Source organism: Fonsecaea pedrosoi, assembly GCF_000835455.1.
Source record: "Fonsecaea pedrosoi CBS 271.37 unplaced genomic scaffold supercont1.1, whole genome shotgun sequence".
Taxonomy (NCBI): Eukaryota; Fungi; Ascomycota; class Eurotiomycetes; order Chaetothyriales; family Herpotrichiellaceae; genus Fonsecaea; species Fonsecaea pedrosoi.
Window position 1 is genome coordinate 1,809,161 of NW_013550615.1, and position 20,987 is coordinate 1,830,147.

A 20,987-nucleotide genomic window follows, 5' to 3' on the forward strand; every position below is an offset into this window, starting at 1 on the left:
AGCGGTGACGCGAGACTGCTGGGACTGTGGACGCCAGTGCCAGAACTGTATCCGGCGGTGGGCCAGGATGTGCAAGCGCTGCAAATCCAGCTACTGTTACATTCACCGGACAGGCTGCAATGAGAACATCGTACGTGTACATTTATTCTCTTCTGTTTCTGAACCGCTCGTCAAAAAGGATGGTGGAGAAACAACTGACCAATCTGTCGTTCCTTTTAGTGTGATTGGTGCATGCACAGAGGAGGTCGAAGGACACGAGACCTGTATTGATTGATCGTCGACGACAACAATGACGACGACGACGACGACGATACTGGTTTCCTTCTTGCAACCACGAATCAAAACATCAAGGTTCTTGCTCTTGCTGGGCTAAAGGCCACAGAAAAAAGAGATCCCCACTTCTCAACCCAGCGTTTTGGATTTCTTGTCCTTGTTTTTATTATTATTATTATTATTATTATATTATGGGCTTTTACAGCGAGACGCAGCAGCAGCAGCAGATGATCGGATCCCCTCCTCTCGTTCTCGGCCCTCCATCTCTCCAGAATGATCGTTACCAGCCAACCGCAATATCTCATCTGACACCCGCTATTACCACGCGGAGCAGAACGCAGAGCCAAAGTCTCCTCAATATCCCGTTCACTCAACAAATTCGAATCAACCAATCACTACTCAACTCAACCCAACTCAATACAATAGCATCAACAACTCCTCTCAAGACCATCCCATGTCCTAGTTATTTATTTCACTTCGCTCCACACCCCGTCACTGTACATTCCTCGCGAATCAGCGGCTCACTCGTCTCGACTCACCTCAACGAGGGCTTTGTCCTCGACAAACTCCGCATCAGAACCACCTCCGGACCTGGTTTACATCCGACCCGACCCACGAAAACCAGTCAATCACTCAGTCGGCAGTTCAGGCCAAGAAAAAGAGAAAGAGAGAGAGAGAGAGAGAGAGAGAGAGAGAGAGAGAGAGAGAGAGAGAGAGAGAGAAAGGATGAAGAACTTGTTCACTATGTCCTGATCGCTGAAAGAGAATGAATGTCAGAATGAACAAACGCCAACCCATCAGACTCAATCCAGAGTGATGAACTACAGTCTCTCTATCTCTCTCGACATTTCAACAATCTTCAAGGATCAGGATCCAGTTTGCGCGGGCGAGGCTTTGTCGAAAAAGGGCGACTTTGGTACTGGCACTTGCACCCGTCGATCAGGAGGCGTGTGCACGTGTGGGCATGCGGACGGACTGCCTGTGCCTGGCTCATACCAGGTGTCCAAGTAATATACCAGTAATCAGACCGATCTCTGGATCAATGGTCAAAACGAAAGATTAAATATTCCTATTCCCCCCTTATTCATGCATTAGGATCTCGATATGGCCCATGTGCCACTTTGTCCAATTTCTAACTACCAACATGGATATGCATAAACCGCTCAGCTCCGAGTTGCAAACGCCCCATCGCTCGAATCCGTCTCGGAACACAACAAGTCAAAAACACCTAATCCGTCAAAGAGCTGGAATGGGAGACCTTGACAGAGTACCAGTTACAACTCCCGCCCCCTGGCCACGTTCGGGGTTCTGATCGTCCCTGGTGAATTCTGCTGCAACGCCATGCTTGACATGATGGCGAGTGTGTCGTTAGGATCCACTCCCATGATGGTCAGAGTGGTGAAGCCACTAAAATAAAATCCCAGAACTACTACCAGGTAGGTCAGAACCAGGATGCTTCCCTTGAAATAGTTGCTCTTCCCTTCGCCAGACATGTAACTGAGCAGGACGACACAAAGAATGATGGTCACCATGTCCCACTGCGGGAAGATCAGGTTGAAGGTGTGGTTGATGAGGTATTGCGGATCAATAAAAGGCCAACGCAACGCCGAAAACAGAACCAGGGCCGGAAGTTGAAGCATGCACACCTGCAGTGCATAAGCTGAACCAATTTCCATACTGAGCGCAATATTCCCGTTCATAGCAAAAGATATACCATTCAAAAATTCCGTCGTGTTGGGCACCAATGCAAACAAAGTGATGCCGAGGAACTTTTCGTCGATATCAACAGAATCAAGTACAACATCCACAGTATCGACGAGAATCTCGGCCACAATGGCATATGCAACCGTTGCTGTGAGCAGGATGACGGATGATTTGGTCCTGGACCAGTTCGGAGCATCATGGCCACCACCTTCTACAGCGGGCACAGGAACTTGGTCAGCCGCGGCGTTGGCATACCCCTCGTCCGTCACAGTGTCTCTCCGCATTACCGATGGTCTTTGACTTCTTGTACTGTCTTGCTTGTATGCATGAGTTGCCTGATAGGATGCCGTTCGAGGATGATTGACCGCGTCTCGTGTGGCAATCGTCGCCGCGGTGGCCGCCAGCTCCGCGACTTGTCGAACCAAATTGTTATTGTCTTCTTCAGATAGTCCGGGAAGCACAGGATGTAGGTGTGGGCTTCGGATGTCCTCAGAACTGTGACTCGATTTGGGCGGCACCACATGAGGTAAATCAGTCTTGTTGTGATGGTCCATGGCTGAGATGTGTGAGGCGGTTTCGTGAGTGTTGTAGTGCTCGTGGTATTGCTCGTGTTCAACATTAAGTTCGCCATCTGGGAGCCCTGCCGATCGTAGTGACTGGCCCAGGATCTTTTTGTACAGTTGAGACTCCCTGATAGCCGATCGAGGAAGATACGCCCCGTCAGGTTTGGGCAGGTTCTGCGAGTTGACCACGCTTTGATGCCGGGTGTCCAACGGACTGACATCGGCGGTGGGCGGCTGAGCTTTCTTCTCGTCCAGATCGGTGCTCCATATGATAGCAGCGTGAGTCCGCAAGGTAAACAAGAGTCCAATGATGTAGGACGAAAAGAGAAATACAGCCGCAATCCAGCAATATGGTCGCACAGCTTTCAGAAAGAAGTCATCTGAAACGGCTGGCACTTGGCGGAAATAACATTGACGACAATCGGCAGGAGTATCCACGCCTTCTCCAACACAGGCTTTACAGATGAGCTCATGGCTTCCGTATATCTTATAGAACAGGGTTGGGCCGAATGCTGCAATGACGGCGAATAGCAACATAGTGGACGTCGCCCCAGCAGACTTGACATTGAAACGTTGAGTCTTTCTCTTGATAGCTCCGAAACACATTGACAGACCAGGAAGGAGTAGGATACCAGCGAGAATGCTGCCGATGATGCTGCCCTCCACCAGGGAGGCCTTGCCCTCGTTAAGGGCGACACAGTACAGGTATACCTCGACAATGGTGGAGAAGAAGGCGTTGACTGCAGCTCCCATCCCCATCGACGATTGAGCTGAAATAGATGCCACTGCCTGACCAATGAAGTAGGCCAGAGGAATGATAGAGATAAGCGCCAGGGTGAACATAAGCGCAGGGCTTGTCAGCCATATTTCCAGCCCGGCTGCAGTCTTGAGGATGAAGTAGTCAAGAATGACAAAAACAACCACGGCCAGAAAGTTGATGAGGAAGATGTTGGTGCCATCAACGGTGTACTTCCAGTACTTGATCCCAACCGCCCGATAAGTACACAGGAGGATGGATGAGGGCTTAGTGGAGCTTCTAGCATGCGAGACATCTCGGTGAAATGTCAGCGCTAGTGGTCGTTTTCTCAGATGATAGAACAAGATCAAGGTGACTCGGCCCATCGGAATCCAGAAGACCATCAACCAACAGACCATGGACACCAGGAGCATCAATGGGGCGACATTGAAGTAGAAGAAAATGAAGAAGATAACCCTGCCCAAGGTCCACTGCCCACGGCCAAAAAGTCGTCGCTTGGTTTTGGCGCTCACGTTGGTCTCCTGCCGCTCTGCCCTTCCACTCCGGTCCAGAAGGCTGTCAGTCTCGCTTGCGGAGTCGATACTGTTTCGATGTCTGCCAACAATCGATCCAGTGTGGGTAAGAGTAGGTCCAAACATCAGTCGGCCATACTCAAGATCTCCACTCTGCCATCGTTCGTACTCGCTGATGCTGCGGCCTTCGCCTTCGTCTTCCTCAGCATAATTCTCGTCTTGCTCGAGTCTCACAAATTTTCCAAAAGGCCAGAAGAGGTAGCTAGCTAGACCCAGGAAAACTCCGCCATATGCAGCCGCACTAGGGTCAAAAGCAAATAAGTAGCAGACGAAGGCTCCAAAAAGTGCTGCGACGCTCAGCCACCAACCGAAGAGAACGGTCCACAGGCAGTTGAAGAACCATAGCCAGGTGCTCACAATCTGACTGGGTGAAGAATGAATATCCTCCTCTGCTCCCTTTTCGACTGATCTGGATTTCTTGTACAATGCAGGTTTCCAAATCCTGATGCCAAACGGATGCGTTTCGTTGATGGCCAGTTGTCGGTCTTTTAGAGTGAAACTCTCCGCATCACTGAGGTCTGCCTCCTCAGAGTCTTCAAGGTCTTCATCATCTTCTACAACAGGCTCAGCTTCTTCAGCTGGTGGCACTGCAGCAGTCTCCTGTTGAATTATGTCCTCGGCCTCTTCTTCTGCAGAATCAACCCGGGGTAACCCCGGGGGTGCAGCCGCTGTTCGACGACGCACGGTAGATTGTGATCGAGTCAGAGTCGGAAAGGACTGCGTGCTCGGTGTTGTCTGAAGTTCTCTGTCAACTTCGACTTCGTTCGGATCGTCATCCACTGAAAATTGTTCGCCTCGGTGGGGTAGTTGTCTCCGGGTCGATACTCTTCTAGTCGGAGGAGGTTTGCGCCTCGAAGTTTGAGGTGATACTGGATTGGCGCCAGAAGCCTCTTGGGTCTCGTCATTTCGGTGCCCGCTGCGTGGTCTTTGGCTACTTGAGGCGTAGATACTGCTGTTCAGGGTTCCTGTCCAGTATTAGAAAGCAATCACACTATACTCAAAGACGGCAGCATTCACCGTAATCTCGTCGGATTGTAGTATCAACTGCTGTGGGCTCTTCCCGAGGTCTCGATTCCGCAGCAGCAGAACCGGCAAGTGAAGGAGTTCTAGGTGCAGATCGAACATCTTGCCATACTCTGTCTTCGGCGTTCTTCTGGGGATTGTCACTGGATGACATTTTGACCAGCACACTTTTGCTTCATCGAGTTGTTTGAGTAGGTCCCCCTCTTCGGAAAACGCTGCAGTGTGAAGGATTGCGCTGTGAATCCGGCACAGCACTCGTACTAATGGACAGGTGGGCGGGTCGAAGCCTGCTCGAGGCACGTGGATGCATCAACAGGACATGGGATCCCAAATCATCTGATGTGTTGACGACGATCTCTATCTCGGGTGGAGGAATACAGGGATGTCGCAGTGCTGGGATTGAAGAGGGAGTGAGCGACGGGTACTGGAGCGGATGAGATACTTGATAGCAGAGGAAAGACAGTCGATCTATGAACGGTGACTGGCCAATATATTAGTGATGCTTTTTAACGATATGGGGGGGGTTATTGTGGTGTACAAGTTGCGCGAGGATCGCAGTACGCCAGGCCGACACGTCGATTGGTGCACGTGCGGTCACCGGTAGTGGAGGCTGCAGCAATGGAGAGATGGGGAGCTGGAAGCAGCTGCGAGAAACCCGGAGAAGACGCAACTTGAGTCAATGGAAGGAAATGGCTACTGTGCAGTTGGTTGAAGCTGCACACTGAGCTCATAGGCAATGTCTTGACTTCGTAATAAGCAAATCGACGTGCCGTTGGTGGGCCGATGATGGGCCTACCACGCCTACTTGGGGAGTCAGCTGGCCCAAGCAGCAGAGCGATCCATGCCCGAGCCCGCTGAAGACAGTGCCTAATTCAGAGGTGCTAGGGGAGCCTAAACGAAGCTCGGCAGGGATTGGCCGCAGTGGCCGCCTTATTCCCCATTGTGGCAACAAGGGTTCTTACTGCCCCTTTAGACGCGTTAGACGCCAGCTCACCAGTAGCCGCCGCCTCAGGCTCCCAAGCGCAGTCGCGTCCCATCATTTCATCTGGTCTCCTTACCACCCATCATCGTCACCGTCGATACACTCTAAAAGTTTCCCATCGCTGTCAAAGTCGGTGTAGTTGCAACAAGAAAGCCTCTCCCGGTCGCTCCGCATTCACGGTCGCCCATCATGGCCCTCGACAACTTTTACCACAACAAAATCGAAGCTCTCAAGCTTGAGATCCTCCAAGGTCAAGCGGTGTTACGCCGATTAGAAGCACAACGAAATGATTACAACTCAAGAGTACGGCTTCTGCGGGAAGAGTTGGGTCTACTCCAGCAGCCCGGCTCCTACGTGGGCGAGGTCGTCAAGGTTATGGGGACCAAAAAGGTGCTGGTCAAGGTACACCCCGAAGGCAAATACGGTGAGTCCCAAAAGGAAATCAGGATTCCAACACTGGCTAACCACTGGCAAAGTTGTCGATATCGCGGACAGCGTCGACATCTCCAAATTGACCGTGGGAAAGCGAGTCTCCCTTCTCTCCGACTCTTACAAACTCGAAAAGATGCTCCCCTCATCCGTCGATCCTCTAGTTTCCTTGATGATGGTTGAGAAGGTTCCGGACAGCACATATGATATGATCGGTGGGCTTGATCAGCAAATCAAAGAGATCAAGGAAGTCATCGAACTGGGCTTGAATCACCCGGAACTTTTCGAGTCGCTCGGGATCGCTCAGCCCAAGGGTGTCCTTCTCTATGGACCGCCAGGAACAGGCAAGACACTTTTGGCCCGAGCTGTGGCTCATCATGCCGACTGCAAATTCATCAGAGTGTCAGGGTCGGAACTGGTACAGAAATACATTGGTGAAGGGAGCAGAATGGTGCGAGAACTTTTCGTCATGGCCAGAGAACATGCACCCAGCATTATTTTCATGGACGAAATCGACAGCATTGGCTCCAGCCGTGTGGAGGGCAGCAGCGGCGGAGACTCCGAGGTACAACGCACCATGTTGGAACTGCTGAACCAGCTTGATGGCTTTGAACCGACCAACAACATTAAAGTCATCATGGCAACGAATCGACTTGATATATTAGACCCTGCCCTGCTTCGACCAGGTCGTATTGATCGCAAGATCGAGTTCCCGCCGCCAACTGTCGAGGCCAGAGCCGATATCCTGCGAATCCACTCCCGGAGCATGAACTTGACCAGAGGAATTGACCTGAAGAAGATTGCTGAAAAGATGAACGGCTGCTCCGGCGCCGAACTCAAGGGTGTGTGTACCGAGGCAGGTATGTTTGCGTTACGAGAAAGGAGAGTCCACGTCACGCAAGAAGATTTTGACCTGGCCACGGCCAAAGTCCTCAACAAGCACGATGACAAGGAGGTGTCACTGGGCAAGTTATGGAAGTGAGTTTCATGCTGTGTTCATGTTGGGTCTCCCTTTTTCCTTCTGCATAGCGTCAAATGTAACATTATCGGGACACCCAGCAAGGAAAGGATAGAGAGTCTCAGGAGGCCACAAAATTGGAGCATGTTGACTTGCCGAATTCACAATGTTTTCGTCTTCTATATGTCTATTTTCGCTGCTTTTTCATCCCGTATCACGTCCAGCATCCTCCAGTAGGCGGCTCAACTTTGTTCCACCCTCACGAGTTATCAATGCTCATACTCCATACGGCCCTTGATAAATGACCAGAATTCCTGCACCAGCTCCCTCTGGCCTTTCTCCGCCGCCCGCACGGCGAGATATTTTCTGTGATCGACAGGTATGTCCCAGGCACCGGGGTTGCCGTCGACGACCAGCCCGCCGGCCTCTGTGAGCACGACCCAGCCGGCGCAGACGTCCCAGGCCCAGCACCCGCCTTCCCAGTAGACGTCGATGGAGCCCTCGGCGACGGCGCACAAGTTGAGGGCGGCGGAGCCCAGTGCGCGGGCCGAGTGGACCATGGCGCCGCCTTCGTCCTTGCTGGCGCCCAGGGCCGCCCACGTCTCGATCTTGGTGCGCCAGTTCGTCCCCGTCCGGTCGCTGCCGTACTCGATCGCCACGACGCACTCGTCCAGCCCGGCCACCGCGCCGGGATATTTCAGGGGCAGCTTCGTGTCGGCCCCGTCTGGCGCCGCCGAAGAAGACACTGACGAAGCCGCGCTTTCTTCTCGCACGATCCGGAGGTAGCTCCCCCGGCCCTTGATCGCGTGGTACAGCTTGCGTGTGAACGGGTTAAACACCACGCCGACGGTGGGCACGCGATTCACCGCGAACCCCAGACTGACGCTCACGTAGGGCCAGCCGTGGACAAAGTTCGTGGTCCCGTCGATCGGGTCGACGATGAAGGTCGGCTCCGGCCCGAGCTTGTTGCCCGGGACGTAGGTCTCCTCGCCCATGAACTCGTACGTCGGGTACAGCCGTTTCAGCGTGCTGGAGATGAAGTCCTCGACCGCCTTGTCCGTCTCCGTGACCAGGTCGGCCGAGTTTTTCTTCGTCGACGTGGCCGCTTTCGGCTGCGTGCCGGGGCTGCCGCTGTTCAAGGACAACGACGATGCAGCGGTGATCATCGAGCCCGCCTGCAGGGCGATGGTGATGAGGTTGTCCCGCAGGGTGGGGAGGTCGATGTCGTCCATAATTTTCTCCGTACAAAATAACTACCTCGCGGTTGTCGTCCTCGGTTTTTAGCGAGTTTGTTGGGTGTTGATAGAGGAGTTTGGGAGGGTCAGCAGATATATGCAAGGCACGTTTCTTTCGTCTAGTATTATAATATTCTTTTCGTGTTTGTCTGCTTCTTTTGTTGAATTTTGATCAGGCTGTTATGAGGGTCGGATCGCCAATAGGACCAGAGGCTCGTGTCACGCTGCCTGCCATTGGTTGCTTGTCGTTGATGCCCACTCCTCAGATAATAATTACTACAAGTTCATGTCCAGATGTATCACTCTCGTAAAACTACTTCGTTCCTCGTTACTCCAAAAGGTACCATGTAAGTATCATACTAGTTAATCCCACTTTTTGTTTGGGTACATATCTACAGGGCCCAAACTGTTCTCAGAAATGGACACCCCCACACTCCAAGTCAGGTCGAATACGTTTACAGAATATTGATCGCTTGCTCGCTCATGAATAGACAGAATGTCGCTGGACAAAAGAAAATGTGAAATATGTCATTGACATCATGAAAGGATCCCTTCTGGCGATACTTGATTCGACCGGGCGTCCTCATATCTCGCCTCCCCATCACTGCTGATGTCGCTCACCTCCGATATCTCACTGAGGCTCCGAGGACGGTGTCCCAGGGGCATTGGTATTGCCATCCCAATTGATGAGGCTCCTTGGCCGCCTATTCGCGCAGCATCCCAAGTCAAAGGTTTTCTCTTGATGCTAGGATATTGTTTCTGAGGATTCCGGAATCCAAAAGACAACGGCCGTGCCGACTGGTCCTCGTCAACCATGCCAAAACCGTTTGAACCTCGATCGCTTTGTTGACGCATGCCGAAGGCAAGAACAGGATCATCAAGCGCTCGTCGGTACGCGGATCGATCCAGTCTTTCTTGCCGCCAAGCTTGAAACTTTTCGCGGAGAGGTTTACAGAAGCGGAAGAGAAGAAACAATAAAGCGGCCAAAGCGAGAACAGGGAGAATGACTGCTGCGGCAATCTCTCCTGGCGACAGACCTGACCCGCTCGTTGAGTCGGCTGATGTTGACCCTGAGCCTGAATTCCCTCCTGATCCAGAGTTTGACCCAGGACCAGAGCCGGCATCGGTAGGCGACGAGCCACTGCTTTCAGTGCTGGTGGGAACCACGCTGATAGGCACGCCAGTTGAGCCCGGCGATGATGAAAGAATGCCAGTGGGCGTTGTCGTCGCTGTGCCGACGGCGGAGTTGGAAGCTTCGTCCGTAGGTAAAGCACTTCCAGTGGACAGCTGTGTATTGCTGAGGGTAACTGTTACAGATCCTGTTCCGGTGAGATCAGTCTGTGTGTTGCTTGATTGGGCAGACGTTGCTGGTGAATCTGCTGAAGGAGTGGAGGAAGCGGAGAGAGCTGTTTGTGTTTGCTCTATGGACGACTCTGGTCCAGAGATGGCTGTCGTGTAGCCGAAGATCTCGCTGGCGACGCTTTTGAGAGGGAGTAGAGGGTCGTATATATCTCGCTGTAGGGGAATTGCTCTCACCGCGCAATTGACGGTAAGAAGTGGAAAAAGAAATTCAACTCGGCGCATTCTTTTGTCCCCCGAGATTTGCGTTATTATGTCCTTCGCCGATGCTCTCTAGATTGGTGGAAGACGACCAGAGCAATGCTTGAACTGACGGACCCAGAAAATGTAACGCAGACCCGAAAAGCAACCTATTGAACCTGTAAAGCAATGCGCCGCAAATGGAGGAAATATGAGAAGAAAAGTACATTCAGACACGAGCTCACGCATTGGGCGCGTTCCTTCCATAAGGAAGCTCCCAGAGACTGGCATTCGGTGTACCTGCATAAGGCTTACCACTAGGTGGGCTGTAATATTGCGCAAGCGAATCCATCGCTCGGGGGCTGAGTAGGCGCGAGGTTCGCACCAATGCCTGTTCGCGAGGCTTGTGCCAAACGACAAGCGTTTCAGGAATTTATAGCAAGGCAGAACCTTCGTGGGTGGGCAGGATCTGAGCCGAAGCTTGGAGGAGACCAGGGAAGATGGTGTTTGATCCTAATTCCTTGTACGCGGTCCATTGCATCCAGTAGCTCGTGTGTGGACGCGGTTGATTGTCGTGAAGACCAATCGAAAACTGCGCCCGAACAGAAGGGAGACCGCTGGCCGTCAATGTTCTGTGCTTTCATTCTCTGGCAAAGGACAATCACCGTGCGACTGAAGGCACGAGAAAGAATAATGAAGAGGATAAGATGCTGACAATTAGTTGACCATGATCCTTGCTTCACGGGAGGTTGGTGGTGTTAACGAGTACGAGATCCTTGGTACATGGTAGATGCCGGATGTGGAATTGATGACAAGCTCCAGAAGGGGTAGTTAGGCTCGGTAGGAACCGCAACTGCCGCAGGTGCTGCAGGCAATTGAGCTGCTTTGGCTGCATCGCAGTCAGCAAACAACTTAATACGTTGAATTGTTCCAAACCCTGCAAGAGTCAGCTCTTGTGCTTTCCCAACTATGCGACTTGCTGGTCGTGTAGGAAGCTATCTCGTCCGGTCTCATGCAAATGCATCAGCTTATCGTAATGTGAACAAACTGCGACTCCAGTGCCAGCGGACACCCCAGCTTCGTCCTTGTATGTACTCCTCACAGCCGCAAATATGCTTGTCCCTCTCCTCGAGCGACCCAATCGCAATTTCCGATGACCGCCAAACCATTACATTCCGTCTGAACAATGGCGAGACAGTTTCGCAGAAGCTTTCACCTACTCCGAAAGCAAACCGTGATAAGCTTGCGGATGCCCTTGCCTCGTTGCTTTCAACATCGGAAACCTCTCGGCCAGATGATCTCCCGTTGAAGCGTTCATCAGGGTTGTCATTTGGCACGACCCAATGGCAACTCGATGCCCTCGGCGATGCTATACATCGACACACGGCCCATCCTTCTGTCCGGGAGTGCGATGAGGCGGAACGGTTGATTATGGCCGAGGCTGAGAAAATGAATCATCACCCACACATTAGTCGTGGAAATTTTGGCGGAGAAAACAGATACATGACCATTACATGTACAACCCACAGTCCTCGAGGTCTGAGCGTTCGAGACACCAGGCTTGCACACAAGATTGACGCGATCCTGGGTGCATTCAGCGTCACGGAGCCTGTCAGCCCAGATGGCACGCAAGATTCGGATGAGATTGAGAAACGGCTGGTCCATCATCGCGAACAAATGATTGCCCTCAACCGGCGGCAAATATCCGAAGCATTGGAAAGTTGCTCCTGCGGTACAGCCAAAGCAAAACCTGCTGCCACCCCAGGCGAATCTTCATGAGACCAGGCATAGCGGCACCCTCGTGATTCGAAGTTGAAACTCCCCGCTCAAGGAGAATCATACCGCTAAAGAAGGGACCACAGCGAGAACAGGCAATGGTCTCTGCGAAGATCAGCAAGAGAAGAGCAAAAACTCGAGACGAAGTCATCTCAGAACTATAATGATACTCAAGTTTTGAGGGGACTATCATGAATATGCCAACCTATCCAGTTACCATGCCTGTTCTATGCAACCCAACGCCACGTATGCACCCAAGTATCCCGCCGCTTCTCGCTCTTCACAGTGAAATTTACCGATTATGTACAACGAAGCTCGGTTGAGACTTCTTGTCAAATGCTGTCAAGTTTCCGCCAACAGCATGATTCTATTCATCCTTGGCTTCGGCGATCTTCTTTGCCTTCTTCTTTGCCCCTTCGGAAGCACTTCCAATGTCGGTACCCAATGCTGCGTCCCACCATCGGAAGGAGCTGGCATAGTTCCCTAAGAATTTCTCGTGATGCACATCGTGGTGGTCGGCTCCGGCCCAGAAAGGCAAGAGATGATGCAGTGACCATGGAAACTCATATCCAGAGTGCGCGTCAATCGCTTGGAAAAGTCGCCCCACGATCCAGAGGTACATTGTCACGATGTGGAGGTTCTTGGTAAAGGCGCAAAAGACAATGGGGATTCCAACGGTGCCGAATGCGAGAATCATGGTTTCCAGTGGGGAGGCGTATTCAGCGGCAAGCCCAAATGGGGCGCTGTATTGGTGATGCAGCTTGTGAATCATCTTATAAAGTCGAGGCAAGTGGAGGACTCGGTGGAACCAATAGTGCCATGCATCTTCGAGAACGAAGAACAAGGCGATTTGCCAGGCCATAGTATACCACGGAGGGAAGGGAACGGAGGTGGACAAGCCAAAGTATTGTGCCATCGGATGGAAGAGCCAGATTTGAGGGAGTTCGACGGTGAAGTGAGACAGGAGGACCAGTTTGGCGCATGCCCATTGTTCGGAAAGTGTGGGCATTTTGTTCTGGAAGAATTTGGTGTCAGCGACCCAAAGTTCTTGAAACCTGCATCCTGAGAGATATGGGAGGACTTACCGCCTGGATCTTATACCTCCTGAAATAGGGAATCTTGTCCATTATCATGAAAGGGACACACCTCCCAAAGTACACCAGTTCATGCATGGCAAAGCTCATAATGCCCGTCGCTAAAACATCGTTCTGCATGTACGCGTACCATGCTGCCCAGAGCTTCTCAAAGATGTTCAGGTGTACATTGTAGGCGGCAATATCGTTGAAGTAGTCCGTGTAAGTGACGGGTGCGACGTAGGTTGTGGAATTCCTACAAGAGGTGTGTTAGTTCAGCCAAACTATTGCATTCCGGGAGTGTTTCTTGGATTTTCGGAGGAGAGCATACATCTTGACTGCTCCAACCTCGAAAGCAACAAAGTGTGAGGTAGGAAGAGCGACGGAGAACAAATGACAAGACAACGGCAGACTGGTTGTGGAAGGAGAAGAGAGTAGGGCACGCAGGATAGAGAAAAAAGGTACAAAAAGTCCTCTCGGTCAACAAATTATCTGAATCTCGAATTGAAAGAAGACCCTGAAATTCAGTGGTTTGTTCCGGAAAGCCCTTGTTCGATTGGCAAGGTGGGCTGGCAGGGGAGTTTTATTGGGCAATGTCCTGGTGGCATCACTCGGGCCTGGAGGCGGCTCTGGAGCTTCCGGGTAGGTACCACACAGATGTTTAGGTGGTGGTGGTGCCGGCAGTGGACTGACGCGCAGACAGTCCTAGGGAGCCGGATGTGCTGAGGCGGTGAGTGGTGGGCTTTGAGAGTGGCGTGTTCAGGGGGGGCACCTTGGCGGCTCTGTACCTGATTTTTTTGAGAGACGCAGGTGCCGAATCTCCATCAATCAGGAGAGCCGGTGAGATTGGCGAAAGCTTCGTGAGCCACCAAGGTCATCAAACATATGAAACTGTCCAAATATGCCAAGCATTGAAAATAGTTTAGCGTGAGGCTTCGGATTACCATTCTTCCTTCCGGCGGGAGTATCAAATGCCCAGAGGTAGCACCAGCACCACAAGTCGAGAGCCCTAGAGTGACATCACGGCATTAATGAGCACACGCCCTTCGATGGGCCCAAAATCTCGGGCACTTCTGGGAGATACATATAAAATGCTATATCACAATCTACTTTACTGCAAATTGTAGCAGAAACAGTAATCTGACGAGGATAGCCTGCTTCCACAATGTCCAAAACCACCACGATCGAACTCACACCTCCAGCTTCGGCCCTGCTTACGCCGCAGCCACCAATAGCCCATAATGATGATGATGATGATGGCATTCTGTCTGAAAGGATTCCTGAAACCTCGCAGCCTGTTCTACGGAAAGGCTCTACTGCGGTGATCTTTGTCTCTGTGACTGGCGTTACGGGCATCAGCAGTCTCCTGGCTGGGCTGGTAACCGTGACTCTACCAACACTGGCCAAAGACCTTCATCTTCCAGACTCTGTTCTTCTATGGTATTTCCACCGAATACTCTGTGCAGTCTAAGACTAACTATACGTCGAAGGCCTGCGTCAATCTATGCTCTAACCTGCGGTTGCTCACTGATACTTTCAGGAGCTGTGGCCGACGTGGTAGGCAATCGTTTCATGTATCTGCTAGGATGCCTACTTCAATGCGCATTTACCCTGTCATGTGGACTGGCGCAGGACAGCTTACAGCTCCTCTTCTTCCGCGCACTGGCCGGCGTTGCAATTGCCTTCTGTCTGCCCTCGGCCGTGAGTCTCATCACGTCGTATTTTCCTCACGGGCGTCGTCGCAATTTTGCGTTTGCAATGATGGGTGCTGGTCAGCCTGTAGGCTTCTCAATCGGCCTTGTTATGGGCGGTATCTTGGCTGATGGCCCGGGTTGGCGTGCCGGATTCTATATTGCAGCCGCCATCAATGCTGTCATTTTCGCATTGGCTGTCACCGGTCTGCCAAAGTCCGCACAGCCAACACGGTTGTCAATCAAAAGGCTGGCGACAGACATTGACTGGCCCGGGGCTTTGATCCTCAGCACTGCGCTAGGTCTCCTCTCTTACGTGTTTGCGTGAGTATCCATCCACATGACGATTTCGAAGGCCAAACTAAAAGAAGATAGTGTCCTGACTGGCAATGTTTCAAGCATAAAGTCACCCACCAACATCGCATGTTTGTCAACGGCAGTGGCTCTGATCCCGGCATTCATCCTGTGGGTTGGCCGACAGGAGAAGCTCAATCGTCCAGCAATCATCCCAAACTCGCTGTGGCGCAATAGGATCTTTACGAGCGTTTGCATCGACGTCTTTTTGGCATGGGGAGCATTCAACGCCACCGAAACCCTACTTACCTTCTTCTTCCAGGATGTTCAGCACCTCAGCGCGACACAGACCTCTCTCCGCTTCCTGCCAGCTCCAGTTGCTGGTGTAGTCACAAATATTATCATGGGTTTGGCGGTGCATAAAGTTCGCGCGGACTGGGCTGTCATCATCACCATGGCCATTTCGTCCATTTCACCCCTGCTCGTCGCGATCATGAAGGTCCGTGCGCCTTATTGGGAATATGTTTTCCCCGCTATAGCGTTGAACGCCATAGGACCAGACGTTCTCTTTACTGTTTCGAACTTGGTCATCACTGCCGCATTTCCAGAAAAGACCCAGGCTTTGGCAGGAGGAGTCTTCAACACTGTGGCTCAGATTGGCAAAAGCGTCGGTCTTGCTCTGTCTGCTGTTATCGCCGGAAGTATCACCATGCAGTCCGACTATCAAGATAAACAGGCGCCAAAGGCTCTGATGGAGGGATATAGAGCAGCCTTCTGGTTCTGCTTAGCTGTAACGTCGAGCACCCTTGTAGTGAGTCTCTGGGGATTGAGGAACATTGGAAAAATCGGGCTTAAGCGAGAGTGAGACTCTCAGTGTCTCTCACAGACCTGGACCTGGGGTACCTCGTATGGATATGTATGCCAAAAGCCTCACATTTTCCAGGCTGCGGGCTATTTGAACCCTCTGGTCACTGCAACCTTTCCCACATACGGCCACTGCATATTTCACGTACATGCCAGCGTACATACAGTACCTGGTACCTTGTACCTTGTGATGTGGTGTACCACACAAGTCGAACTCCACTGTTGGAGACTCGTTGCTTTTTATGCCGGACGACTGCGGCTCCGGATCCATCCTACAGTTGGTAAAGTCTGCGTGTCATGTGCTGGGCCCCAGATGCTACACGTGGGTGTCCTGCTCACAAGCATTGGCATATCTGGGCATGCAATATTTCTTATCTGGTTTCATCCTCGACCATCACCTTGCAGCCGGCCGCCCGTCCCTGGGAAATGGCCGGTCATCCTACTATGTACACGAATCGATGACGCCCCTCTAATTCTGGGATCACCGCTCTGCTGCCTCTGTTGGGCGGGGTCGAGGGGTAGGAGATCACGGATAATAGTCTCGCTCTCTCCCACGACAGCAAAGACAAGAGACAGGTCAAGAAGAAGTGGCAAAGTCTAAATATACTTAGTTCGAGTGACCTGCAAGAGAACGCTACTTGTGGTGTGACTACAACACTCACAAGTTCTCGGCCCTTTCTTGACGTCCAACTCGCCCAGATACCTCTTCGAAAGTAGGATTATTCTCGCATCTCATCAGCAATACTGCTCTTGCGTGATCTTGGATCGCTTCTCCATCATGTCCATCAAGGAGCCAAAGTCGACCTTCGACCGGGAGCCTCAGTCACAGACACAGTCGTCGCGACCTGCGAGCATTTTCTCGGCGCAATCCATCGACACACTTGTCACTGACCAGAGATACCGAGGGTTCCCCTCCGAGCAAGCTTACCTTGATGCCCTCAAAGAATGGGCCCAATCAAAACTGTACTATGAGAACGACGAACAACTACAAGGTTTCTACGGCACCAAAACTGTGGATGATATTCTCCACAAACAGGGAACTACCAGGGGTGCGAAGAAGAGTGTGCGAGACCAGAGGAGAGCGACGGTGGCCCCTCAACTTCCAACCCTCGACGAGCACAATGGGAGTAACACAAACCTGTCCAGAGAGAATTCCGCTGCGGCCAGTGCTGAAGCGACGGAGACGCCACCAGAAGGGAAAAGCAGCAGACTGAAACGAGTCTTCACGCGGCGCAAGTCCGCCGTATGAGCGGCCAGGAGATAACGGCACCAAAGAACCATGTTATGTATTCTTCAGAGATCTGCGCACTGGGAGTGTAAGCAGACATCGCTCTTGAAACGGAGAAGCACGGACCGAGTATCGACAAGCGACAAGGGATATATCTGCAGGGGTGATTTATATACGTATCATCACATATTATTGCATTGCATGTCACTCCAGCCTCACTACTGCCCGTCATCTTCCACTAGGCATGGCGGTATGTGGTGTTGGGGCCGAGGACTGTTGCTTGCCCGCTCGCCGGCTACCCGACATCCCTACTCTACCATCCATTGAAGCTCCCCTCTATTTCTTCCGAGAGTCAATTCCCGTGCGGTGATATGTTGAACGTTCTGCATTTTCAGCTTCAGGCACGATCTGAACTCATGCCTATAGCCCCATGGGTAACACCATCCCCACTTGTCCATACACCAGCCTCGACGCAGGATCCTTTAGCTCTGTATAGACAGAGCCTGTATGCTGTGCGCAAGGCCAGAGAAAGAGCATCAAGTCTCAAGTGAAGTTGTGACAGCTGTCAAGAGAAAACCCATCACACTTGTCTCGAACAATCAGCCATCTACTCAGCATTCGAGCAAGACTCTGCTGTACAGAGAAAACGACCAGGGAAGCGAGAGATGACTGAACCCAACACCATGCCTTGTTTTAAAGTAACAATATGGCATCGAGGAATCGGCTCCTGTCTGGAAATATGTTCCAGGCTTGTTCCAGAAAGCTGTGCCGCCCCAATTGCGACAATCCAATACCCTGGTAGTTATCATCAGTTACTCAGCATATACGAAGTGCCGAGCCCAGCCATGCTCCAAAAGGGCCAGATGCAGCGTCTCGAAGAGCCATGGAAATCCAGCGCAAAAGGTGGTCAAATCGCGTAATCCCCAACCACATTCAGCCATGTCCCAGGTGTTTACAGGCGCATGGGCAAATGCTACTCAGACTTTCGGCCCCTGCTCCCAAGCGAACAATGCGGCGATAAGGCCAATCCTTGAGGAGTCAGCAGGCGAGTCAGGCGATGTACGCATCGAGAAAGCTCCCCCTAAAACATCTCGGCCAAATAAAATCTTGGGACAAACATCCATCTCTCGCCAGTTTTTCAGCTAGAAGAAGAAACAGCAAATAACTTCGGTACAGAGCCCCGCCATCCTCGTCCCAACTCCACAGTTCACACTATCTGAGGTGAAGCTTTCTTTTTTCGAGAGAGTGCGAGTCTATACAATGAGATCCCCACCATGGCCGAGGCATCAACACCCAAGTCTGGCTTCCCAAGTGATCTGCTATGGGTCAACCATGATGCGCGGAACATGAAAGCGCAGCCCCACCGTCAGCGCGTCTTCAGCCACATCCAACAACGATACCGACCATGGCAGAGGCGCGATTCCGCCCTAAAGCTTAGAAAGAGCGTGAAACTGCCGACAACACCAGGTTCTCGGGAACAATCTTCTGAGAGTGAGGAAGACCGCTCAGAGTGGTCGGTGAGGACATGTTCCGCGGCCAGTACTGGTTGACATACTGATGATGTTGCTCTGCAGGGCACTTCTCCAGCCTCGTCGTGCCTTTCATACGGTTCGGACCCTCTGATAAGCTCGGACACGAGTCCAAGGTTTGTCGCGTGTGATGTCAAGCTGTTTTCAGGGAATTCCGATCCATTTAACGCTTATCCCGTGCCAATATCCCCACGAGTCAATGACATCTTGAGATTCTATCGGGACATTGTCATACCAACCCAATATCACACCGGTCCCGACGGATGGAGAACGCTCGACGCCGCCATGGACGACTGGAGAGATGTCGTCCGGTCGCTGAATGAGAAGGGTGGCGCGCTGGGATTTCTCGCGCGATGGGCACAGGTCGCATCCAACGTCACCGACAATCCCGAGCTTGCCGTTCAGAGTCTCCGATTCCGTTCCCAGAGCACCTCCATGCTCCTCCGGAAGATACAGCGGGGTTCGGGACTCGTCTCGCAGTCGAACTACTGGCATGTCATAACGCTGTATATGGCCGAGGCGCAAGCCGGAAACGCGGACGGGGCATGGCTCCATGCCACAATGCTGTCTCGGGCGTTGAAGTACGAGAGCCAACACGGGCACGTCGACATCACGTCCCTGCGATCCTTCATGTACAATGAAGCCTGCGCGTGCTGCATGTTCCTGCGCAAGCCTGTTCTCGACTACGACGACTGGATTCCGGAGGTGTTCAAGATCCCGTGGGCGGAGGGCAGGAAGGAACTGGCGGCCATGCCGCTGTCGTTCTCTACGGTTCTCGATCCCTCGGTCGAAGACGACTTTCTCATGGACATGTTCGTCCAGGAGCGCGAAAGCCTTGCGGTCTGGAGACACGGTTCTGAGAGAGGCGACGGACTGTCTCCCGCGGTGTTTACGTGGTGGTGTTCGAACCACTTGGTCAAGCACACGCGGCTGTTGAAGTACGCGCTGGACCTTCTCGAGTCGAATGGAGGCAAGGACGCACAATCCCACCGTCACAAGAAGAATGCCTATCTCGCCCTGACCGCGGTCTACTGGGCGCGGCTGGTTGCCGGGGACGAGACCCTCCTCGGAAAAGAAATGTACCAGACCAAGACGCCCCTGCGGAGACTGACGCGGCAGCTTCTCGAAAAGGAGCAGGCGGTCATGGACTTTACCGGGTCGATGAAATACGCCAACGCGCGACTGTGGGCGCTGTACGTCGGTGCGCAGGCTGAACATGACCACCTGGGCTTGAGGAGGGGTGGCGACAATGAGAGCTGGTTCAGCGACCAGTTCTCCCTCCTGGCTGCGCGGATGAACTTGTCGTCGTGGGAACATGTTCGCTCGATCCTGGACGGGTTTTTGGATTGCGACGTCGTCGAACCTGATGGGTGCAAGTTTGTGCCCGCACTGCTCTCACATCTGCCGACAATCGCGGAGGGTGACGGTCGGCGATGTTCCAAGTCATGATGGCCAGATCCGGTTCGAGTAGCAGTTGGTCTTATCCACGGCAGACGCTGGCTGGCAAGACCAGGCGGAGCATTGTCAGAAATGGCCACGATATTGAAGGAATGCAGCACCGACACGCGTTCACTTCCGACCTAGATCCCGGCGCTGGTGGACAAGTCGAGCCAGCGATCGGGTCTAAATTTCACAGCATCTTACTGACTACGGTGCGGTTGAACGCGAGGTCCAGGCAGATACGCCCATGGTGCCGGTTCCGGCACGGGGGAAACTTCCCAGCAATCACGACGCGAAGCCCTCACAGGCTCCTCCTTTTCTATGAAGAGGCGGAGGGCACGTTGCACTCACATGATCTCGCATCGAAGCGCAGATTCCGCATTGGCCTCAGGATGCTTGAGCTGGTGATTGACGATCGCGGCCAGGCTATGTAGCCAAGGCTAGCCCGGGTCTTGAAGTCAAGCCATGTCGCTCGACAACATACGACCGCTTTGCAGGGAGACCAAGAGTCTCTTTCTCGAGGATTTCTTGGATGTACCTACCAGGAACCCCTTTATCATGTCCCACAGAGCTCGACGGAGAGGTTTTCTGCGGAGGTCACACACACACACACATCCCCAACAAGGTCGTCGGTCACCGTCGCGGTCCACTGGGATCGACCTCCATGATTCCATGAAGCCTTAACATCAGAGTCGAGGATTTTGTTCCCCTACTCTGTTTTCCGGCCGCGCATCCGCCGATGGGAGCCACGATCTATCGACTGCCAGCTGACGAGTTGATACATACAGGAGAAGTGGAAGCGGCTATCGTTACCGGTCCCAAAGAGAAGGGAAGATGATTTGTTCGACAATAAAGTTCCATGCCATATATACAACCGCGAGGGCCATGTCTAATTTAGCAGCTTCGACGTCCTGTTACAAGGAGCATGCATTGTACCAATAGATACCGAGTTCACAATCCAAACTCCTCCTTTTTCCTTCAAAACCTTTTCTCTACCTGACCTATTTGTGCGTCATGCAGGCCCTCTCACCCTGTACCGCGTACAATATCACCCATG

General features: G+C 52.5%; 9 protein-coding genes across 9 annotated transcripts; 5 read left to right on the top strand and 4 right to left on the bottom strand.

Moving 5' to 3' along the window:
- Nucleotides 1-1,547: 1,547 nt before the first annotated feature.
- On the bottom strand, nucleotides 1,548-5,046 carry Z517_00655 (calcium/proton exchanger; the record flags this gene model as incomplete). The annotated part of the gene is made up of 2 exons (XM_013433619.1): nucleotides 1,548-4,834; nucleotides 4,887-5,046. 2 exons carry the CDS (start codon nucleotides 5,044-5,046, stop codon nucleotides 1,548-1,550), a joined length of 3,447 nt encoding a protein of 1,148 aa, XP_013289073.1.
- Nucleotides 5,047-6,063: 1,017 nt separating this feature from the next.
- Nucleotides 6,064-7,285, top strand: Z517_00656 (26S protease regulatory subunit 8; the record flags this gene model as incomplete). Its single annotated transcript, XM_013433620.1, has 2 exons — nucleotides 6,064-6,298; nucleotides 6,351-7,285. The coding sequence occupies 2 exons, from the start codon at nucleotides 6,064-6,066 to the stop codon at nucleotides 7,283-7,285; spliced, it is 1,170 nt and encodes a 389-aa protein (XP_013289074.1).
- A 245-nt stretch (nucleotides 7,286-7,530) lies between these two features.
- Z517_00657 (uncharacterized protein) lies at nucleotides 7,531-8,493 on the bottom strand (the record flags this gene model as incomplete). Its single annotated transcript, XM_013433621.1, has 1 exon — nucleotides 7,531-8,493. One exon carries the CDS (start codon nucleotides 8,491-8,493, stop codon nucleotides 7,531-7,533), a length of 963 nt encoding a protein of 320 aa, XP_013289075.1.
- A 540-nt stretch (nucleotides 8,494-9,033) lies between these two features.
- Z517_00658 (uncharacterized protein) lies at nucleotides 9,034-10,080 on the bottom strand (the record flags this gene model as incomplete). The annotated part of the gene is made up of 1 exon (XM_013433622.1): nucleotides 9,034-10,080. The coding sequence occupies one exon, from the start codon at nucleotides 10,078-10,080 to the stop codon at nucleotides 9,034-9,036; it is 1,047 nt and encodes a 348-aa protein (XP_013289076.1).
- Nucleotides 10,081-11,004: 924 nt separating this feature from the next.
- Nucleotides 11,005-11,814, top strand: Z517_00659 (uncharacterized protein; the record flags this gene model as incomplete). The annotated part of the gene is made up of 1 exon (XM_013433623.1): nucleotides 11,005-11,814. One exon carries the CDS (start codon nucleotides 11,005-11,007, stop codon nucleotides 11,812-11,814), a length of 810 nt encoding a protein of 269 aa, XP_013289077.1.
- Nucleotides 11,815-12,178: 364 nt separating this feature from the next.
- Nucleotides 12,179-13,025, bottom strand: Z517_00660 (uncharacterized protein; the record flags this gene model as incomplete). Its single annotated transcript, XM_013433624.1, has 2 exons — nucleotides 12,179-12,826; nucleotides 12,897-13,025. 2 exons carry the CDS (start codon nucleotides 13,023-13,025, stop codon nucleotides 12,179-12,181), a joined length of 777 nt encoding a protein of 258 aa, XP_013289078.1.
- Nucleotides 13,026-14,049: 1,024 nt separating this feature from the next.
- On the top strand, nucleotides 14,050-15,734 carry Z517_00661 (uncharacterized protein; the record flags this gene model as incomplete). Its single annotated transcript, XM_013433625.1, has 3 exons — nucleotides 14,050-14,324; nucleotides 14,375-14,899; nucleotides 14,951-15,734. The coding sequence occupies 3 exons, from the start codon at nucleotides 14,050-14,052 to the stop codon at nucleotides 15,732-15,734; spliced, it is 1,584 nt and encodes a 527-aa protein (XP_013289079.1).
- A 777-nt stretch (nucleotides 15,735-16,511) lies between these two features.
- Z517_00662 (uncharacterized protein) lies at nucleotides 16,512-16,982 on the top strand (the record flags this gene model as incomplete). The annotated part of the gene is made up of 1 exon (XM_013433626.1): nucleotides 16,512-16,982. One exon carries the CDS (start codon nucleotides 16,512-16,514, stop codon nucleotides 16,980-16,982), a length of 471 nt encoding a protein of 156 aa, XP_013289080.1.
- Nucleotides 16,983-18,235: 1,253 nt separating this feature from the next.
- Z517_00663 (uncharacterized protein) lies at nucleotides 18,236-19,939 on the top strand (the record flags this gene model as incomplete). The annotated part of the gene is made up of 2 exons (XM_013433627.1): nucleotides 18,236-18,478; nucleotides 18,536-19,939. The coding sequence occupies 2 exons, from the start codon at nucleotides 18,236-18,238 to the stop codon at nucleotides 19,937-19,939; spliced, it is 1,647 nt and encodes a 548-aa protein (XP_013289081.1).
- Between the last annotated feature and the right edge of the window lie 1,048 nt (nucleotides 19,940-20,987).